The 22,181-nt window shown below is 35.4% G+C and overlaps 1 protein-coding gene across 18 annotated transcripts in view; it reads left to right on the top strand.

Annotated features, from left to right (window-relative positions):
- Positions 1-22,181, top strand: part of DMD (dystrophin) — a 1,120,784-nt gene that overhangs the window by 865,113 nt on the left and 233,490 nt on the right. For all 18 annotated transcript variants that reach the window (XM_071750505.1, XM_071750583.1, XM_071750574.1 and 15 more), the window contains 2 exons: positions 1,904-2,058; positions 21,461-21,650. In XM_071750505.1, the coding sequence (XP_071606606.1) occupies positions 1,904-2,058; positions 21,461-21,650 (345 nt within the window). The remainder of the gene's footprint in view (positions 1-1,903; positions 2,059-21,460; positions 21,651-22,181) is intronic.

Genomic DNA, 22,181 nt, shown 5'->3' with positions numbered 1-22,181 from the left:
ATTACTGTAGAATTTATTTATATTCGAGTTTATTTTGTATTTTATTGTATTTGTGTAAATATTTATGTATTTATCGTATTAATTCAGGCAGGGAAGGAGCCCAGCTGGCAGACTGTTTCCAAAAGAATTAGCTACCTACATTTTATGGAAAGGAATGGTAGTGTTTTTCTGCAAAATTATTGCCTCTCCTAACCTTAGCCCTTACCCTAACCTGGTGACATCTCTATACTTAACAGAGGGGAATGACTAAAAAATTGTTTAGGCAGCTTCATCTGAAATGAGCTTAACCATAACATGCTCAGATGACTTTCAGGATGGGAGATCAGTAGCCACCTCCTCATCTTTGATTGGTAGAAATAGGATGCCTGGTTTAAAATTGATAATCAGGTTTTAGTGCTTGGTAATCAGGTCTTAGTAATTGAGGCTATCTGCTGCACAATAATCGGGTGAAGGAATTACACAGATAAGAAAGACAATGCATATCCTCAGTTTTAAACTATGGAGAGGACCTAGAGATGTTGGAGCATTTTTTTAACAAGTAAGAGCTTTTGGGAAAACTCAAAACCCCCCAAAATCTCCACCTGGCCTCTATTCAAAGATCAAGTACTTTTCCGTCGTGATCTTAACCAAAATCAGCATACAGACTTTCTGAGGTGCAGAAATTAAAAAAAAAAAAATGTATATTTTTACTTACTATTTAGACTCTTTAATCAGGGATTACATTTTTAAATTCAAATTCGTGTTGTGATATGAGTCAATATAAGATTTCAAAATGAGCTTTGGGAGAATGCAAGAGTAAATTTTTTTTTTCTTCACAGACATTTCCTGATGAACATTTTGCAAATTAAAGCAAAGCAACAAAGACAATCAAAATTTACTGTATTTTTTTGTTGTTGTCAGCTTCTAATGTTTACATGCAATTTAGTGTTTCTATATTACAACCTTTTTTTTCTACTTATATTGTGCCTTTGGTTGGCTAGTTGTAGTCCTGACTTAGTACAGAAGTACAAATAGGTCATCTTTGCTCCTTTATATTGTAGTTACACATTATGAACTAACAATGCAACTTCAGTGCATTTATACAGAAATTTTCTCAGAGAAAAAGACTAGCAAGAAAGAGAAATGGGACCTCGTTGCTGTCTGAATGAGTGTTCTGAATTTCCCAGCTTGCTTCTGTAGTGAGACAGTTGGCTCAGGTAAAAGGAGGGGGGAAAAGAGGAGAGGAAAAAGATGAGAGAAACAGGGGAAAAAATTACCAAGATTTAGAAAGGTTTCTTATTACTAAGAAACATAAGTTAACACTTTAAAAATATTGATAAACTTGCTGGTAGTATTTTACTGTATTGCAGATTTAGTGCTGTTCCAGTAGGTGGCACTAATTACATAAACAATTCACTAAAATAAAGTAAATGGAAAAACCCAGAAAGCATAGGTATAAATTGTCCAATTCTCAGTATAGTTTCACGGTATAAATAGTAAAATTAGATAGAACTTATTATTTTACTATATTTTCCAACTCAGAACAATTCAACATTATAAATAGTGATAGTTTGCATAACACATATTAATACACAAAGCTTTTTGTGCCTCAGAAAAGAATAATCCGGATCCTAAGCAGTTTGTATCAATTTGAGCTATCATGTTTTATCCAGTATTTTAAGATTTGATCAGCTGTGTCAGAGATTAGAATTAGCCCTAAGGTTTTATGACTAAAAGAATTGGAGGATTTATAAAGACTGATCTTAGTTATCAGTAAAACTGAGACAGTCCTTTTTCTTTTTTTTGTTATTTTCTTATATTGATGGTATAAGTTATTCATGTCCTTCTCTGATAATCATACGATCTGTGTGATCATTTCATGGTGATCTGAGGTTTATGCCTTTTCTTTCTCTTTTTACTTTAGCAATTTTCAAAAGAAATACGACAATGGCAAATAAATGTAGATGTGGCAAATGACATGGCACTGAAGCTGCTCCGTGATTATTCAGCAGATGACACCAGAAAAGTAGAACTGATGACAGATAACATTAAAGCGACGTGGGCTGCCCTTAATAAGAGGTAGGATGTAAAATTCTACTATTAGATTTGTTATTGAAATTCATTAACATTCATTGTCCAGGTTTGGTTGGGTATTACAGAAGATGTAACTTTTGAAAATTGCATTATTATAGTGAGAATGGAAAGGATGATGACTCTTCTGTCATATTTTTCTGAAATATGTCTTTGGAATATCATTTCATTCTCTCAAATAAAATTCTTCCTCCTACCAATTTTCCTCTGCTACAACTAGTTGCCAACCAATTTCAGTTCATAGGTTATATATTTAAAACATTCAAAACAAAGTGTTTAGTATTTCTGTGTACTATCTCCACATTACTATCACTATACTGATTTTGAGTCATAAACAGAATCTGAAAATGACAGATATATCCTATTTAAGTGGGTTCAAAGTAGAAATGTTATCCTGTACCTTTGATGCAGATCTCAAGGCAAGAAAGTTTTTATTAGATCCTTGTTTGCATTATTGACTACATTTCACAGTCTTGCAATCTTTGGTTTAGATACCATTCCATTCTAAAAGTAATTTTTGCAGCTTTCCACCAAATTGTGAATCACCCAATACATAACCTATAAGATGAGAACATACTGCAGAACAAAAATTATTTTCTTTGTAGTAGTAAAATAGTTTTAAGTTATTGCGCTTAAGATTAAGATTAGGTTAAATTAGATACATAAAAATTAAAGTTGATTTAATCCCCATTTTGGATTAAGTTTTATAGCTTAGACCTGAAAACAGGACTGAATTAGATCTTAACGTTTTTTTTAATTAAAGTCAATGAACAAGGCCAGAAAAGTAAATTTAGTTAAATTCACAATGAACTCAGAAGATCGTCTTACATAATTACTTAAGTCACTGATAACTACAGAGTTTTATTTCCATTTTTTAATTATTTTAAATGAAGTTGATATTCACATGAATGAGTCAGTTTATCAGAAAATTTTTCTGAAGCTGACTTGCCACTGACTTAGCCTGCTCAAATGATTAAAGAGATAATATTGATAATTTATTTTCCTCCTAAAGAATGCAACATAATAATTTGAAAGTGCTTTTTTTAACAAGAGCAGTAACTAAACTGAGAAATTAATATAACCATTCAGATAATATCTGCTTGACTTTCTCCTGCTTTAGTAGTAGTCATCACAGACTTAGTAGTAGCCATAATCTTAAGAAAAAATGTTTTGCTCTCTGTGACCTGAGAAACAGGTTGGGGAACATCTGTTCTGGAATGAGAGAGGCTGGGTGTATAATGATCAAAACTATTCTCCATGAGTAGGTAAAATCAGTAGCTCTAAAGATTTAGATGGGAGGACTGAAGGAAATAGCTTCTGATTTTATGTAGAACTACTTGTTTGGTGAGATGGTTTTGTAATCCCTAAGTTCAGTGTGTTTCTGGGACTGCTGTGAATGCTTTAGTAGCAATTGTAGTTAAGAGTTCATCCTTAAATCTGTTAATGTTTTAAGCACAAACCCAGGTGCATCTAAAGCTGTGTAAATGTGAGAATTGCCATTGCTTTATGGATTAGGATAGCAGGGAGTACAAATTCTCCAATTCACTCCTTACACGCTTCTACAAAATCCACAGATTTGTTCACAGCTCTTGTGTTAGATGGATTACTGTAGTAAATGTTTTATGTCTTAGAAGAGAGCTGTTTAGGTGGCTCAGTTGACATTTCATTTTACGAACTAAAAGATAGGACTAAGCTTAAAAAGATAACTCTAAAACTAAAATTTCCTGGAGTTTGGTTGTATGACTTTGCTACCTTCCTAATTTTTCTTTTTTTTTCTAATTCAGACTTTTGCATGTAACTTTTGCAAGACTGATCATGTTTGGGGAATTTGGAAGAGAAGTGTCCTGAAAAAAGTAGTTGCTAAGCTTCTCTAGGGGCTGTTATCACATTTCTACCTGTTTTCTGAGACATTAATAAATATGGATATACTAAGGCATAAAGTCAGCAAAAGACTGATACTTGGGAGACTTTCTACAGCTGTAGATTTTTCAGATTTGTTTGAAGCAGTAGTCAGGCCTTTTCCTTGTGGAGCAGCTCCTGAAGTCTTGAGACAATCTCCTAGACTTCTTTCATTCAGCAGTTCTGTGGAAAGAGATGATGTCCATAAGCCTTTGGATGACTTAAGTGCCAATTTGTTCTGGGTTTTTGTGTGGTTTTGTTTGTTTGTGGTTTTTAATATTGTTTTTACCTCCCTCTATACTTCAGCTTTTCGGTTATTGCATAGAGCATAACATATTGTTTCTTAATGGCTTTTGAGATGTTTTGAACTGTAAAAGAATATTTACTCTGTAGAAAGGAAACACTTGAACTGTTTAGTCTCAGGCTGCAAGAAAGGCTAGCTCTCCAGCAAGGTGCACAGGCAATTATTTCTGATATATCTGTGACTGTATTTTCATCTAGACCATAAGTGAGTAGTGCTCTGGTGATTCAGTGACCTCCCAGTGGCAAAGATATTTTTCCAGTACTTTAGAAATATTTTATCACTCTTTATACATGGCTTGAGTTCCAAGAGGAAATATTCTGCTAAAGATTTTGGTTACTTCTCCCTCTATCCTTAATTTAAATGGCCTACTTATTTTGTAGATATTTTCTTTTGAAACTAAAAGTCACGCGTGGCTTACATTGTTTTGAACTGATTTTCTACTAATCTGCCATTAATACTGGAATTCTGTGTCAGTGCAAAAAATATGAAACCTTCTTTTCTATGATTCAGATTAGTGAAACAACAGGCAGGCAAGCAGCAGTAAAATTCCACTTTGGCTGTTGGTAATACATCACCCAAAACAAATACTTCAGCCATCAAGGCAGCATCTGCCAGGTTGCCTTTTGTTTTGCTTAAGTAGATTTACAGCTGATTGCTGTGTGTTTACTCTTTGACTTACTGTTCTGCTTTATGACACTGAACTACAACAAAAAATATTCTAATTCCTTTAATAGCCAGATGTGTCAGTGTTTGTTGCTTGCTTCACTTTTTTCACTCACCACTTTTTTTTGGTGTTGATACTGCAAAGGTACACTAAAAGGCATGCAAACTCATCAGTTTGGCAAAAGCCAGAGTGACTTGTTATCAGGTCTCCCTCTCCTCTTTAGAAGCACTGACTTTCCAACAAATAACTATATTATTTAAACTGAGGCAATTAAGAAGGAAGTGATCTATCTGCATTTTTTGTAGTAAAAAAAATAATAAATCTCATACATGGAAGTCTTTGCAAGAGAAAAAATGCAATTAATGAAGCAGCCATTAGAAACCTTTCATACTATGTCTAAAAATGTTTGTTATGGTATTATTATGTTACTCCTTCCCATTGCAGGTATTTATTTTGTGTGACTCAGCATATAAAATATAAGCCCTTGCTTAAATTTGTTCCTTTCTTTCAATGCAACAAATCTGTTTAACTCTCACTAGCTTAAAGATTAAGCTAAAAAGGGACTTCGATCTTTCATAAATGAATCATATGTTATGAGGATGATTGCAAAACTTACTCTGAGAATTGGTTAAGACTCCAGCACATCACTGTATATTAGATACCTTAAAATACAAGCGTCACGCACCAGTTCCTATGCTCAAGTTCAATGGAAGGTCATAATCTAGTTTTGGTCGTTTGCCAGCAAACCTTTCCTTATCAGTGGTTATTTTCCAAAAAAATACAGTTGTTAGAATGCAAATTTTATTAGTACATTTTTTAAAGCATAATTTTGTTGCCTGCACAAAAAGAGCTTGACTATTCTCCTGGAGACAGGTTTTCTTAATATATTGTACATATCCTAATCACAGAATCACAGAAAGTTAGGGGTTGGAAGGGGCCTCAAAAGATCACCAAGTCCAACCCCCCTGCCAGAGCAGGGTCACTCACAGGAGGTCACACAGGAACACATCCAGGTGGGTTTGAATGTCTCCAGGGAAGGAGACTCCACAACCTCCCTGGGCAGCCTGGTCCAGAGCCCTGCCACCCTCACAGTGAAAAAATTCTTCCTAATATTTTTACAAAACCACCTGTGCTCCAGTTTCTAACTGTTGCCTCTTGTCCTATTATTAGTCACCCCTGAGCAAAGCTTGGCTCCATCCTCCAGTGGAGAATGTTACTTTGCTTTATGGCACTTGTGGGAGCAATTGCATTTGTATGACAGTTGAATTGCATTCTGGCTAGAAAAATTGCATTTACACATCAGCAGCAGCCAGGAGCATGAACAACTACTACTACTTCAGTTAAGTTACACTGAAGAGTTAGAGTTGGTTTCAGTAGCTAGACCTCTCTGGGAGCCATCTCTGAAGTGCTTATTTGCTCCTTTAGTCTTGGACTGCTGGACTCAAGAAGGGAAGCATTCACAATATGTTTTGCTTCAAAGAACATTCCCATCTTCTAGGTTTTCCAAGCAAACTCAGCCTTTTCCTTTCTGTTCTTCTATTGCTTTGAAGGTTGGTCCACATTCCTCAAAGCAGCACAATTCCATGCATATGAACAGCTATCATGGTCCTTTGTGTAAGTGCTTTTTCTTTGAGCATAGTGAAGTGACTAAATTAAAAATATGTGTTCATGAGACCCTTGTTTAAATGGGAAGCTTATTTACGTGTCTGTGCCTGCAGCTGTTGTCCTGGCTTTACAGCTGCATTTGTGTGGGTGTGAGCAAGAAATCATTACAAATGAAAGACTTCAGGTGAACATGACAACAGTCAAATGTCATTTTCCTGTGTAATTTATTTTCTCCCAAAGAAGCCACATTATGATGATTTTTGTTTTCATCATCATGTTGTGGTGATTTATGGATTTTTAAAATAATTTTGCCAGGCTCAAGAAAGTAGATACAGTTTTTTTACAACTAACATCTTATACTGAAGCTTGTTATTTACACCACTTTAACAAGAGATACTTATTTAAAATGGCAAAGACAGCTGGAAAACATTGCAGTTGTTGCAATGGCAATTTGGTTGTTGGAGATGTTGATAATAAATGTTATCTTTGCCTCTATTATATAAAAAAGTAAATTTTCAGTCTAAATATTTGTCACATTCTGTCTTTGAGAACTTTGCTTGTTGATGATTCTATAAGGATTCTATGAGGATTTCAGCACTTGCTTAGTCACTAGAACTATTCATGTTGAATGAAAGTAAACATCTGCACTCTCAGGTATCACACCCAATTATCATGTAAAGGAGCAGGCAATTTTATATGTCATCATGTTTTTCTGAATAACCAACGTCAACTCCGTTGACTATTCTTTTGAATGGGAGGAGAAGCCAAGTTTTTAAAGCATTTAATCGAGAACTCTTATGGAAAGTCTAAGTTTTATGTGGGGTCCTAATTTCTTTTCCATTAGATAAAAGTGTACAAAATCCCTTTAATTTTCATGAAACAGTAAGGCAAAGTCTTATTTTGTCAGTACAGCACTCCATTCTTCTCAGAAGTTACTCTCCAGTAGTGTAGTAACAATTGTAAACTCTAAAAACTCTTTCTTCAATTCTTGTGCTACAAAAATATTAAAGTTTTGTATTTAAAATGTGGGTATCTTTGAGGTTTCCAAAGAGTTGTTTTCAGATAAAGGATTAATGTATTTTTTGTTTTCTTTATGCCATTCTGTTACTATTATTTTAAACAGAGCACCCTGGAAAAGGACTAAAAAAAAAAAGGTTCAAATACTACTCTAGCAAGGATTAGATGCTTAGAGTTTAATTTAAAGAATCTGTTGGTTTGGGATTTACGTAGTTAAGTATCATCCCATAAGGTATCCATATGAAAAAGTACACCTCAAAGGCCCTTTGTAGGAGATAAATGCTAGATTTCTTTTAGAATGATAGATAAAAGAGAGGTTTCCTGTTTGAAAGACATTTTACTGACTGCCTACACTCTGAAACAAATATTTATATACAAAACACACTCTCAAGCCTATCAACAGTGACACATTGCTTTGTTATTTTTCCTTCCTAATGCATCTAAAAATGGTGAAATTTCTGCCACATGTAGGGGAAAAAAATATAAAACTACATAAACATAAATGCCAGACAAAGCTCCTATAAATAGGAGATTTTGAAAGTTAGCTTAGCTGTTTAGATTCTAGTTTTCACCTTTGTTTTCCACTCAGCTGTAATTTTTGTGCAGTGGTGTCAGTAGCATCTGGATCCAGGATGAGGAGTCAACTGAGGGTACTGAATATTTGTGGTTTACTTTGTGATAGGATAGTCTTGGAAATGCAGTGCATTCAAATCCTGGTAGGATGAGCTGATAAAGCATTATTACCCAGAATATTGTGAGACTCGTCATTTTCACCTTTGTGAACATATTCTTCTGATTTGTGAGAAAAGGGAAAATTTTTTGAGTTATTCCAGGAAATGGTAGTGCCATTACTACAGTGCTTGCCTAAAAGGCTTTATAGATCCTTGTGACATCAGGGACATGTTTCTTAAAACTCTTAATATCAGTGCAAATAAACATGATGCTTTGATCATTTATACAATAAATCTGTAGGCTAATAGCTTTATCACTTACAGAAAGGCAGTGGGTCATCTATAGGTCTGCTAAGTCCTCCCACGGACAAACAAAAATTACCTGGAAAAGAAAACCGTTGCTGTTGTTAAATTAGTTGGGTTTTTTCCTGCTTGTTTGTCCCATAAGTGGTTTGCTGTGGTTTTTTAGACACTGTGAATTCAGCTGACAGGTAGCTAAGTGGTTTTGGTTAACTGTAATCCAATAGACATTATAGATGTTATAGACATTTTAGTCCTTGTCATTATAGACAATTAAGAAGCACTGGAATTTTGCAAAGAGGCCTTCAGCTTCCGATACTGAGAATAAGTTAATAATTAAAGCTAACCAGGAAATGTGAAAGCAGAATGTATAAAATGCCATTCCCTACTGGTTAGACAGTTTTTCTTCCATTTTTATATATTTTTTCCCTCGTTCTTGATCTTGAGTGAAATATAATTCTGCTACTCTTTCCATATGTACCATGTATATAATGCTGATCGTTCCTTTCTGATGGAAATGAGAACAGTTCTCAGTGAAATCCAACTGGACAAAATCATTAAATACTTTATGGCACATAATTCTAAAGGAAGAAAGATTTGATGGGCTAACTTGAATAATCCAAGCTTAATATGGACATTTAAAAGAAACACTACCTTTGAGAAATTTTTGCATCTACGGGAAGTGCAGGAGGAGGAAGGCACTAAGAAAGACATAATTAAGCCTGATTTTGTGAAAGAAAGAACAGAAATGCCAAATTTTGTTCTTACTCCATTAGAAGATTAAGATTAATATGTTGGTTTCTTTCTAATGGATGAGATTTTTTTGAAGCAATTAGAGTTTTAGTCTCTATTTGAACAAGAACAGAGGATAATGCTCAGAGCCCTGAAAGTCAAACCTTAAATCTATTTCCTATTAGTTTGCAGATAAACTAACAAACTGTAGCAAACTGGTTATTGCTTTTATCCAAAGCTTATTGCAAAAAAATAATATCTTTTCTTTCCCCTCAGTGGACTTCTTGTCAGGCTTCATGTCCTTTAAAACAAACAACTGAACAGAACCTGGTGGATTAGCAGAGTGTCAGCAAAAAGGAGTTTGGTTGTCATTTTTGTTTCCACTATTATTCTTGTGATAGCCTTTTTTGTTTTCCTCTGTGTTTTCTATGGATTTTTCTTTTTTTGTCTTTTTTACATTGCTATTGCAATCTTTGCTGCTTCATGATTGCCTAGCTTCTGATCAGCTGCTGTGAAGGCAGTGCAAGCTTTCACCTCTCTTGTCAGTCATGCTTGAAACTGAGAGGATTACTCAGTCTGTCTATTAAATTTTTTAGCACCCCTTTGGAAGTTACAACCAAATGTTGTCAGTTTGACAACAGTGGTGCTTTCCTTTTTTTGTGTGGCTGTTTTTTAACTGAACTGTGGTTTTTCAACCACACACTGTTTCTTTCAAAGAAATTGACAAATGACAATGAGTTGTTCTTATTCTGGATGGGGACTGGTTTGGGCACAGGAGGCTGGTGGTGATGACTTGTATTGACCTAGGGAGGTGCCAGTACTTAGGGCAGATGGGAAAGCAATGGAATTAGCAATATGATTTTTTGCACATCCTAAAGCAGAGGTAATGAGAAATCACTGAGGAAAGGTGAGATTAAATTGTTAAGTCTCAAGAATGGGGCTTTAAAAGTCTATCTTATATAGGTACATAGAGTGGAAACGATAAGTAAGCAAAAAAATTGTGAAAAGGAAAATACTAGTGCCTTCCTGTTGTTTAGCATCCTGTATCACATTTTGAACAAAATCCCAAATTTATCTATATTGTGCTACATGCCTTGACAAATTTAAAAAATGTCGAGCTCTTCCCCAGCTAGTAAGCATTGCATCTCTTACAAACTATAAGACATATTATCTCCTAGAAATGATAAGAAATATCTCTTTGAATTATCACTCTAGCTGACGTATCTGCAGCTTCTTCCTTTGTGCAAGAGACATAATCAGTTGTGTATCTGATACATATCTGCTTAAGCAAAAATGGTGTCTTGTGGCAATGAATTACATAGGCCCACTTTTTGCTGGCAAAAAGTATTATTTTTATCTGTTTAAAATGTGCTTCACATTTTTGAGATTCCATTTGCTCATTTGACACAGTATATGATAGAAACAAATTTCCAATGTAAAGTGCCAAGCTTCCAACACTCATTTCTAGTTTCTGCATTTTATCTTATTAGTAACTTAGGGTGTTTGGTTTTGTTTTCTTAATTTTCTTTTTCTTGTTTTCTTTCTTCTTATTTCTGTACTTTCTTCTTTTAGAAATTCATGTCAAGTTAGACTTCAGTCTAATTTACTGGTAATTTTATTTAGAAAATATAACTTGGATGCATTTTCTGTGCCCCACATACTGACTGATATATGCTGATTTTGGTGGTTTTGTTTGGTTTAGAATCTGAAAGATGATTCTGTGTATTGTCATTAATGGTAAACAGTTAAGAAATTTCCATGAATTCTTGGTTCTTAAAGCATGTTTGAGCTTGACACTTCAGCTATGTTAATTAATTACTAAAAGTTTCTATTACTCTATTATGAACCATTTACCTTTACTGATTCAAACAGAGCAGATGCACTGTTGTATTAGCCAAACTGTAAATTCCACAGTGTTGTTTTACTCCAAGGGATGGGAGGCAATTTTTCCAGGGCTGTCTTCTCTGTTCCTGCAGGAACAACAACAGAATAGATTTGTTCAAATAAGAATGCACTAAGAGACCATAGTTCAGATGTGCCTTTGGTGACACCCTTATACTGAGCTGACTCCTTGGAGCTGTGGTTGCTTGTCACAGTTACTTCTTTTCATGTTAGGGAAAATAAGAGTTTTTGAGTAACCTGATCTAGTGGGAGCTTTCTCTGCACATGCAAGGGGGATGAAATTAGATGATCTTTAAGGTCCCTTCCAACACAAACCATTATGCCAGTATGTATTAACATCTTCATTTATCTGTTGGTCTTGATTTTAAATACCGAATTCCTTCAAGGCTACAGCTAGTTCAGAACCCAGCAGTGTATACTGAATTTAAGTATTCCTTTTAGTGTCTGGTATTTTGGACACACCTGTACTGAGTCTTTCTGATGTCACATTTCTGACATTTTATTCGATCTGAAATTATTCAGAGTCCTTTCTGGGTTTGACTAATCGAAATAAATTAAACATCTTGCTCTTTACACCTGTTTCCCAATGGTTAATTAATTCACTGAATACTATCTACTGCTCCTCTCTTGGGACACGCTTCTAATGCTCAAGGTTGAACATCATTTACATTGACTGTGGTTCTTAATCAGTTCTCTTTCACTCAAGAGTTCCTGTAACAAAACTTTGCATCCCTGCCATAGTTCTTAAATAGCTTCTTATATAGGAGCTTAAGTTACAACTACTAGTTTTTATTGGTTCACGGGGGGGTTTGATGGCTAATATATTATTATATAGTTTTATCATTAATTTTCATCTTTTGTTTAAGTTAATTCTAAGAAAAAGTTGGCAAATATATTTTTCTTAAAGACACAGATATTTATTGGACTACAATACACTCATTAAATATGATATGTGCACGTGAAAGCAGTAATCTTCTTGGGTATTCATTCCCAATAGAGGTCTTAATTTCTCTCTGGTGGAAACACAATACTTTTTTATTTGTATAGATGGATATATAGTCTACAGATATGTGAAGACTAAATATTTTTTGTTTGTGTAGTGTCTCATTATGAAGAGGAAATATTTAGCTAGTCATAAGTATTAAAGATTGTTGAACATAATTACATGCTCATGTGGTGCCATCAGCTGTTTACTATATGTATAATGGGCTTAGCTTGGACTGTGTCAAATGAACTAATCATGTTAAATTTACTAGAATAATGTCACTACTTGATATTTGGGACTACTAAAATTAGTAAGATAAATAAGCTGCTCTTGTTTAGACTGTCATTCTGAATAAACTGCTGAATGTTAAACAATCACAAAGAGATCAGATTAGAATACACAGTTGTCATTAAAAATACTTAGCAATTTTAAGTAATTGAGACAAACTATATTACAAGTGTTGGACAGCAGATGACAGCCTTTTTAAGATCAGAAATACAGATAATGAAGAGTTACAGAAGTTAATGTAAGAAATCAAAACAGCACGTAAATGTATTAAAGACCTGAAAATACAATGTCATGGCAATGCTATGTAGATTTTAATATATCTATTTATTTCCATGACTGTTCGGTATTTTTATCCCTTAGATAAAGTGAGGTTGTACAGTACATATAAACCACTTGATAAAGTGTTGAAATATATATATCTGTGGCTACTGCAAAACATGGAATTTGTGAGAAAGGCTGTTCTAATACTGTATTCCTGCATAACATGATTATGACTTATTTATATGCAGTCTTGTGCACATACTTCACTCTGCAAAAGGAAAATGGAATTAGGGACATCTAATAATGTACACTTTTCTTTGTGTTAATGCACTTATACATTTATTTGTTTGCATCTGTAATAGCAAATTTAATGAGTTGTCTGTAGTCCACCCATGTTTACCTAATATATCTGTTAATATCAGTTGAAGTGAAGGGCCTGACAAACTGGGCATTTAAATTCCATGGGCATTGAAGTGGTGCCCACATGACTCTGGGGGGTGTAAAGAGGACAGAGCCAGGCTCTTTCCAGTGGTGCCTGGTGACAGGACCAGGGGCAATGGGCACAAACTGAAACATAGGAGGTTCCCTCTGAGTATCAGGAAACTCAGGCTGAATGAGTGGCTGGCAGAAGCTGCCCAGGGGAGCCTCTGGAGTCTCCATCCTTGGTGGTACTCAAAAGCTGTATGTGCTTGGTGCTGGTAACTGGCTCTTAGGGACTTTGCTTGAGGTGATGGAAAAGATGACCTCCAAAGGTCCCTTCTTGCTCAACCATTCTATGACTCTGTAAATTTTTTGAAAGTGAGTGACTGTTGACATCGTTTCATGTTTTCTACTGATTCCTCTCAGAATCAAAAATGACATTATTTTCTTTAACCATACCGTAATAAAAAAATTACATAATATTCTCATGAACATCTAATAAAACTAGAGGCTGGATATTTTTTGAAATTTTCTTTTCAGAAGTATTCACTGATAAAATGTCTATAGTTGTCTTCACGCTTCTGGAGACTTTTCTGTCTCCATATGATGAATAAGATTAATTTCTTTCAAGATTTGAGTATGTGTGCAACTTATTTTTTCTCTCAAATCCTATTTACCAGAGAGGGATACATTAAAAAGAAAACGACTTTCTAGTCAGTATTTTAGAGCGTATTACCATGTCCTCTCACCTGTGAAGAACTATAAATGCAAACATATTTCCTGGAAGATGAGCTGAAATGCAGTTTTTGAGCTAACTGGAAAAAGCAGAACTAAGTCAAGGACTGCCAACCACATTTCAGTCTTAAGATATGATGATTATTACTCTGTCAAATGCAGCCACGAATGTGAGCCTTGGGCTGACAAGTTGTTTTTAATCAGGCTTTTATTTAGATTTAGGTCTTATATTCAGAAATAACAGCAGCTAGGTGGTAATAATTGATTTTTATAGGTGAGCTTGGTTCCTCTTCAAGAAGAACAGGAATCCAAATCTCATTGTGTTGCCACCCACAAGCCAATTCAGTGTTTTGTTAACATATCCATTCATACAGGACCATTTAAAATGTATTGTTAGTTAAATAGCAGAAAATATAGGGGACTTTATGGTAGGTGTGACAGATTTCTTAGTGTGAGCTGAAGTAAATCACCTGAATCATCAGTAAAGTGATGTATGCATCAGTTATGCATTCAGTTCCGTGACTAAAATCTGGAAAGTGGTTTGAGAACAGCTATATGTTTTAAAATATTTTGAGTCAATCTGATCTGTCAGCATCTTTGTGTAATGTGGGTATTGCTTAAGGACCATGTTTTGGAGGGAAGGGAAGGGATGGAAAACTGTGTTTCTCTAACTGCTTATTTAGTGTTGCTCTCATTTAAGATGATGCATGGTACAATAATTGCTGCAAGTGCTGCCAGAGAGTTTCCCAGTTTGGAAACTGAGGCTTCTTCTTTCTCTTGCATGGTAGTGAATGACTGTTGTGCTCAGCCTTCAGAGGTTGCAGCTTTAAATAAAAACTACATTAATGGTTGAATAGTATCCTTTGTGAACCATAATAGATTTCAGATGCCATCAGTGTATTCCACAGTCTTATTAAATTTAGTTGTTCCTACAGCAATTAAGGCTAAGAAAACAATTGCCTTTATAATATGATTATTTTCATAATCAGATTTAATTACACCTCTCTGTCTTTAGAAAGCAATGATTTTATCTAATTAAATCATATTTGAGTGATTAATATGCTGATTATTACATGGCATTATTGAATGCCTTGGAATCTCAAAAGAATGGTATGTTTTGGAATGCAACGAAAAAATTAGAGACCACGAAGTGTGAAGAGGACTTAAACAGAACAATAATCTTTGTGTTTCTAGTGGTAGAATAAGAGATCATTTCTGTTTCATTTTAGTTCTGATTTTTTATTTATTTCTTATTTTTCTTACTTTTCTCTTTAATAGGAATACCAGAATTATTAAATATTATGTTTCCATGTTTTGTTACTTGAATGATATGGGAATTAAACTGGAACTCGTTCCATGAGTTCACAGGGCTGATAGTGGTGCCTGTGGGGTTTGTTTGTTGTGGTTTTTTTGTTTATCTGGGGTTTTTCTCTTTGTTTGTTTTTTAAGTTAGTACTTCTACACTTTGACTAATGGCTATTTGTAAAACCTTCTTGAGTGTCTTCATCAGAACATTTTTCTGTATCTACAAGAAATTTTTAATGATACTTCCTAGGTCTGTGATTGTTGTTTTATCAGGAGATTATAAATCCCAAGTAAACATAACATTTTTTTCAATAACATAAAAGATAACTTGTAATTACTTTCAATTACAAAGGACTTAAAATGATCCACTTAGCTTCATTAATGATTTTTCTGTAGTTGACAATGTAAGTGTAATAATCCATGGTTCTGTTGAACACAGGGAAAATGTACATTTATATTATGGTTTTTTATGTATTCTAGACATATCCATGGCAAGAAAGAAAAAACATACAAAAGCAACAGCAGCAAGAAATTCTATTAGAGAAATTCCCTTCTAACTCTCTCTATGCTTGCCATCCCATTAAGAGGCATTTTGGGAATGTGGCATTCCATAAGTGAACAGAGTATGAGATGAGACAGAATTTTTTTTTTTAACACTGATGAGCACTTTTTCTCTCTGGTAACACAGATCCTCTGTGCTTCGGTTGTCAGGTGCCTATTTGAAATGAGGTTATTTAAAGGTCCTATAAGGAAACTTATGTATCTGATTTTGTGCCCTAGTGTAATATTTTCTTTGCTCTTAGCAACATTTCTCAGCCTGACAAATAACAATGAAGATGGGAGATAAATATGCAAGTTCATTTTGAAACTTTACAGATAAACACTTTTTTTCATTTTTTTTCCTGATATTTCTCATTAAATATCAATGGTGCTCTAGTAAAGAAAAGTAAGGAACAAACAGTCTAAATTAAAAAAATCTGGGTTTAAATTGTTTCTGTTTCTTCAGTATCAAAGAGAACAGGTCAAAGGAAAATGCTTGAGAGGTGACTTTTGTTATTTTCATACAGGGTCTGCCTATTTTGAGAAGACATATGACACGTATAAGAATAGAAACAAGCCAGCCAATGAACAGTAACAAAAGAAATAGTTGCTCTTTCTGCACCCATTTTTCTAAGTACATAAACAGCAAAAAATATTTTTTAATGCAACATTTTTTTCTGGTTTTGAAGAGTTGCACCACAGGGAAACTTGTCAGGAAAAAACAACTGTATCTTGCGTAGGAGAGTGAATAGCTGCTCTTTGAAGCATTTCCTCATTTGTGTAAAGAGATTTTTAAGAAGGGATATATTTTATGGTCTTACTGCTATGATCAGGACATGCTTTAGGATGTCGTAGTTTTATACCTGAATATTAATAATTTGGGAAACTGTGTGATGATCAGGCAAAGAAAAACATGTCCATATCAACAGATAATCTGAGTTCCAGTTGGAAGATGAGTGGATTGAGGGGTTTTGTTCATCTTTTGAGGTATAGAGAATAAGCAGAGAATCATCTGTGTGTGTTTATTCTGCAGCAGTCATTGCACATAGTGTCTCGGTATGCACAATTGCACCTGGAATTTAAAATCATTTCACTGGTTATTCATATGTAATCAGCATGAATAGTGCAGCCAACGCAGAGATGCCCTTCAGCTTACCTGAAGACACAGAGTCAGCTTTCAGCCTGTAGGTCACATTGTTGAGAAATCATTGTTGGGCAGAGACAAGTACTGCACATAGTAATTTAGAAAGAAGTATGCCACTGGTAGGAATCCTTTTCATAAGCCCAAATCAGCAGGGCAGCACCTGTATTTTCCCATTGGGCTTCATAAAAGGCATTTTGCTTGTTTATTCAGAGACCTTTCTGTGACTGGAAGGAAATCTTTCTTTCAGTTGTCTGTGTCAGCTGTCTTCCGGGAGATAGGAGCAGTGATAAAAAGAAGGCAAAGAGTTCTAGAAAGTTACTGCTGTATTTTCAGAGGCAGCCTTTTTTTCATCAGGTTTGCCCTTTAGTCCTTGCAGGAAGGGACTACAGCACAAGATGATTAAAAAAAATCTGAAAGCCTGTCTTTAAAATACAGAATTCTGTACCAACACACAAAAGCTTTCCTGATTCTTTACTCAGAAATATAGGAGGATAAAGGTCTGCAGATAAATGTCAGCTACATGTCAGCTACACTGATCTATGGAGTGGTTCAGAATCTGATAATGTAGCTCTGCATTTAGTTGCACTTTGAGGCTTCCTAATAATTTGCAATATAAAAGTCACCTCAGATGTAGAGTTGCATGCAAGTGAGAAATCTCCATTATTCTAGGATCAACTTGGTGCAGAATGCTTTCCAACAAGCAGGGAAAATAGTGACAGTAGGACAAAGGCATATATATACATGTATATACATACATGTGTGTATATACATATATATATGTATATGTAAGTATACATTTATATAATATTTGAGAAATTGTGGTAGTACAGTGAAGTTCCCACCGACTGAGGGGAAATATAACCTCCATTTTTAAAAATGGAAAAAAAGAAGTCAAGGGGAACTGCGGGACAGTCAGTCTTGACTGTGCCCAACAAGATCATGGGGCAGATTCTCCTGGAAACTATACTAAGGCACATAGAAAATAAGGAGGTCATTAGTCACAGCCAACATGGATTCACTTGGAGCAAATCAAGCCTGAAAAATTTGGTGGCCTTCTGTGACAGAGTAAGTGTGTTGGTGGACAAGGGAAGAGCAACTGACATCATCTATCTTGACTTTTGCAAAGCATTTAACACTGTCCTACACAACATCCTTACCTCTAAATTTGGAGACATATAAGCTTGATGAATGGGCCACTTGGTGAATAAGAAAGTCGCTGGATGTTTGCAGTCAGAGTTGCAGTCAACAGCTTGATGTCCAAATGGAGACCAGTGGCAAGTGGCATTCCTCAGGGGTTGGTACTGGACCAGAACTGGTCCAGTTTTTTTCATTAACATGGACATTGGAGTTCAAAGTACCCTCAGCAAGTTTGCCAGTGGCACTGAGCTCTGTGTTGTGGTTGACATGCTGGAGGGAAGAGATACCATCTGGAGGGACCTTGACAGGCTTGACAAGTGGGACCAGGCCAACCTCTTAAAGTTCAACAAGGCCAAGTTCAAGGTCCTGACAAGGACTGGAGCAATCCCAAGCATGAACACAGTCCAGGCAGAAAATGGATTAAGAACAGCCCTGAGGAAAAGGACATGGGGGTGCCAGTTGGTGAGAAACTGAACATGAGTTGGCAATGTACACTTGCAACCCAGAACGCCAACCATATCCTGAACTTCATCAAGAGAAGCATGGCCAGGGGTGATTCTCCCTCTCTACTCCACTCTTGTGACACCCCACCTGGAGTATTGTGTCCAATTCTAGAGTCCAAGCATGGGAAGTAAAATAGAGCTGTTGAAGTCAGTCCAGAGAAGGGCCATGAAATGATCCAAGGGCTGGAGTACCTCTGCTATGGAGACAGGCTGAGAAAGTTGGGGTTTTTCAGCCTGGAGAAGACCATGCTCCAGAGAGACCTTAAAGTGGCCTCCCAGTATATGAAGGAGGCCTACAGGAAAGCTGGGGAGTGATTTTTACAAGGGCATGTAATGACAGCACAAGGGGTAATGATTTTAAACTGGAAAAGAGTGTATTTACATTGACATTAGGAAGAAATTTTTTAGTGTGAGGATGGTGAGACACTGGAACAGATTGCCCAGGGAAGTTGTGGCTGCCATCTCCCTAGAAATGTTCAAGGCCAGGCTGGATGGCACTTTGAGCAACCTGGTCAAGTGGGAGGTGTCCCTGTCCTTGACAGGGGAGTTGAAAGTGGATGATCTTGATGGTCCCTTCCAACCAGAACCATTCTGTGATTCTATGACATATAAAGATCACTCAAAAAATTCCAATCTAATTTTGCATATCAATGTTCTATGGGAGGAAGAAGCTACTAACCTCTGTCAGGATGATGGAACTGAAATGACCAGTCAATCCAAAGTGTTACTGGAATAATACTATGTGTCCCTGTGAGGTGTTGAAGGCAGTACTTAAAATGCTGACTTAGCATTGTTTCCCACGTAGTTTATCAGCCATTCTGGGTTTCTCTGCAGATTAATCACTTGTGGACTTGTATTAATAACTTTAACACTGTAGATTATAGTACCTAGATTCTAGAAGGAAGTTCCACTAAGCAGCATTCCCCCCCCAAGTATAATTTATTTAGAATTTTCATTTCACAAATTTATTAATAATAGTAATTTTAAGAATATTACTAATTTCATGTCTATGAAATTTCCTTGTGTTCTGACTCTACCCAAGGTTAAATGACTTTCTGCCTTTCTCATATTTTTTTCAGTCCAAGTTAAAGCAGCAGCAGAAGAGTTACCAGTTAGAGCTTAAATTTTTTTAGTTTTCAAAATGTGATGTTCCAGTAAAGCTTTGCAATGATTCCTTTGCCACACTGGCAGAAGGGATGTGATCCTTGTGAAAAAGTGTAAGCTATTTCTAGCATTAGCAGGAAGATGTATGTACTTCAAATTTTCTTTGTCAACTGGCTCCAGAAAAGGGAAATTCAGGTAACTATTGCTTTAATTGTATGGAATCATAATGCCAGAAAGAAGAAAATACAATTATGTAGAAAGAACCACATGAATTATAGGGGTAAAATAATTTACTGACACTTTGTCAGACAGTAGTCTAGGCTATTTTATTTTACATGTCAGTGTGATACCATTAGATGACTTCAGAGTGCTGATAGAAGTATGATTTACTGACCCAGTGAACTCTGAATGGTGCAGAATTTCTCTACTGTTAATGCCCTTAAATACCTGTGGAACAGGAATTTGTTTGTGTGTCCATTAGGAGTATTTTGTGTGCTCACTCTTCACTTTCCTTATGTGTAGTGTATTCTGTGTTAATACAGTGTAGTGTACATTGGCAATACTACTCTGTACTTACACATACTACTGTGTTTTTTGTTGTCTGAGCATCTCCAAGTATAATTTAAATACTGACTCTTGTAACTTCTGATATGAGGAATTACAATTTCAAATAGATAAACAGATATTCATAAAATGTGAATGATTCAATCAAACTTATGCAGCCAATACTGTATTTGAAGAAAACTCTCTTATCCATGCTCATGGAGCCTCTCCACACACTGTAATCCTTGTGTTGTATGGGACTGGGGAATAATGGAAGAACTCTTGCAATGTATTTAATGACATCATCATCATTCTCATACCTCAGCATTTTCTCTTCTTGCTAGGTTCTGTAAGAAGATATTAAGCTGTACAGATTTTGGTTGTGTTGCATATGTTTATTTTGTTTGTGTATCATGGTATCAACCCCAACTTTTAATTAGCAACACAGTACTTTATTTATGAACTTATACATCAAACAGATTTTGGATAACTTGTTTTCCTCTCCTTTTTTTCCCAAACATTTGTAAACATCTATATTTTAATATTATTAGCTTTAAAAGTTCTCAGAATCACAGCAATGTCTTGTAATAGAGGCTGATTTTTCTTTTTTGTATGTTTTTTTATAAATCTTGTAAACTGGTGAATATAAATGTTCACACACATACTTTCTCTGATGTGCCTCCATTTTTCTTCAACTTCTAGCATTTAGCTGATGTATTCTTAAGAGACTTTCATAACTTTTGTCTGGTGATGAAGCTCATACAACAACTAGAATTTGTCAGTCCACTGTTCTTATTGTGTCCACTGTCCTTCATCCTGTTCTTATTCTGTAGACTGAAAATGCACCAGGTATTTACACAAGCGGGTGAATGTAGTGTATTCCTATGTGGTTTTTTAGGAATTCAGGTGGACTGTAGATAAAAATGTACCTTCAATAGTTTGAAGGAACTGCACATGGAAAAAAGTGATTCTGGAAAGGCACTGATATTAGCTTCTACATTGCACACTGAAATTGAATTAGAATAATGCAGTAAAGCATATCTTACCATTAAAAATTACTTGGTTATCATGCTGATATTAAACAAATACGTACAGCTACTTTTGCTCAATTATTTTCCAGTTTATTTCCAGTTACTACTTTTCAGGAAGAAAGATATAAAAGGAACCCTATCTGCCAAACATGCAGTGCAAGTTCTACAGCTAATTTATCTGTAAACTTACCTGGATTGGTCCATGAAAATATGTAATGTGTCTTTGTTGTATCTTGATTTAATGTCTAATATTTGCTTTCTTACTAAAAGTGCTTCATTTGACTATTTGTTCTTGTGCAGGGTTTGTGAGCGGGAAGCTGCACTGGAATCAGCCCTAAGAATGTTGCAGCAATTCTACCTGGATCTTGAAAAGTTCCTTGCTTGGCTTACAGAAGCTGAAACAACTGCTAATGTCCTGCAAGATGCTACACACAAAGAAAAGGTACTAGAGGATGCCAAAACAGTTCGAGAGCTCATGAAACAGTGGCAGGTAAGTTAAGTGCTACAATTTAGAGACATGTCAGGTATCCAGTCTTTTTCCCAGTGTGGTGCTACTCAAGAAAACTGAAATTGTTTTGAAAAAACAGAACGGGTTCTACTTACTAGCCTTTAAGTGCTGTTTTGGAAATTGTTGTAAGGATCTAATGTGAGTCACATCATGATTCTGACATTTTTTTAGCATTTAATGCATTTGAAAAAAGCGTTGTGAAATACAGCTCTGAAATGTACAGAGAGCTGAAATGGGTGCTTAGACTTTTTCTTTTGATCCCATAAAAATGAATTACTCTACCAAGCTGCAATCTTGACTTGAGTGCTTGACAGACATGAGACTTTATTAAGCATTTCTGATATTTATTGAACTTATATAATTTTCATCAAGTTTATTCTCTTTAGCTTAACTGAATTAGTTTTCCTCTCACTTTCAAATAAACGAAAAATATTAATTTGGTATTTTCCTGATCACTGTCACATGTTCTGTTGCAATACTAAAAATTGGTAATGTTTATAAAAATCACAGTTG

Source organism: Heliangelus exortis, chromosome 1, assembly GCF_036169615.1.
Source record: "Heliangelus exortis chromosome 1, bHelExo1.hap1, whole genome shotgun sequence".
NCBI lineage: Eukaryota > Metazoa > Chordata > Aves > Apodiformes > Trochilidae > Heliangelus > Heliangelus exortis.
This window is presented reverse-complemented; position numbering and strand designations above follow the sequence as displayed.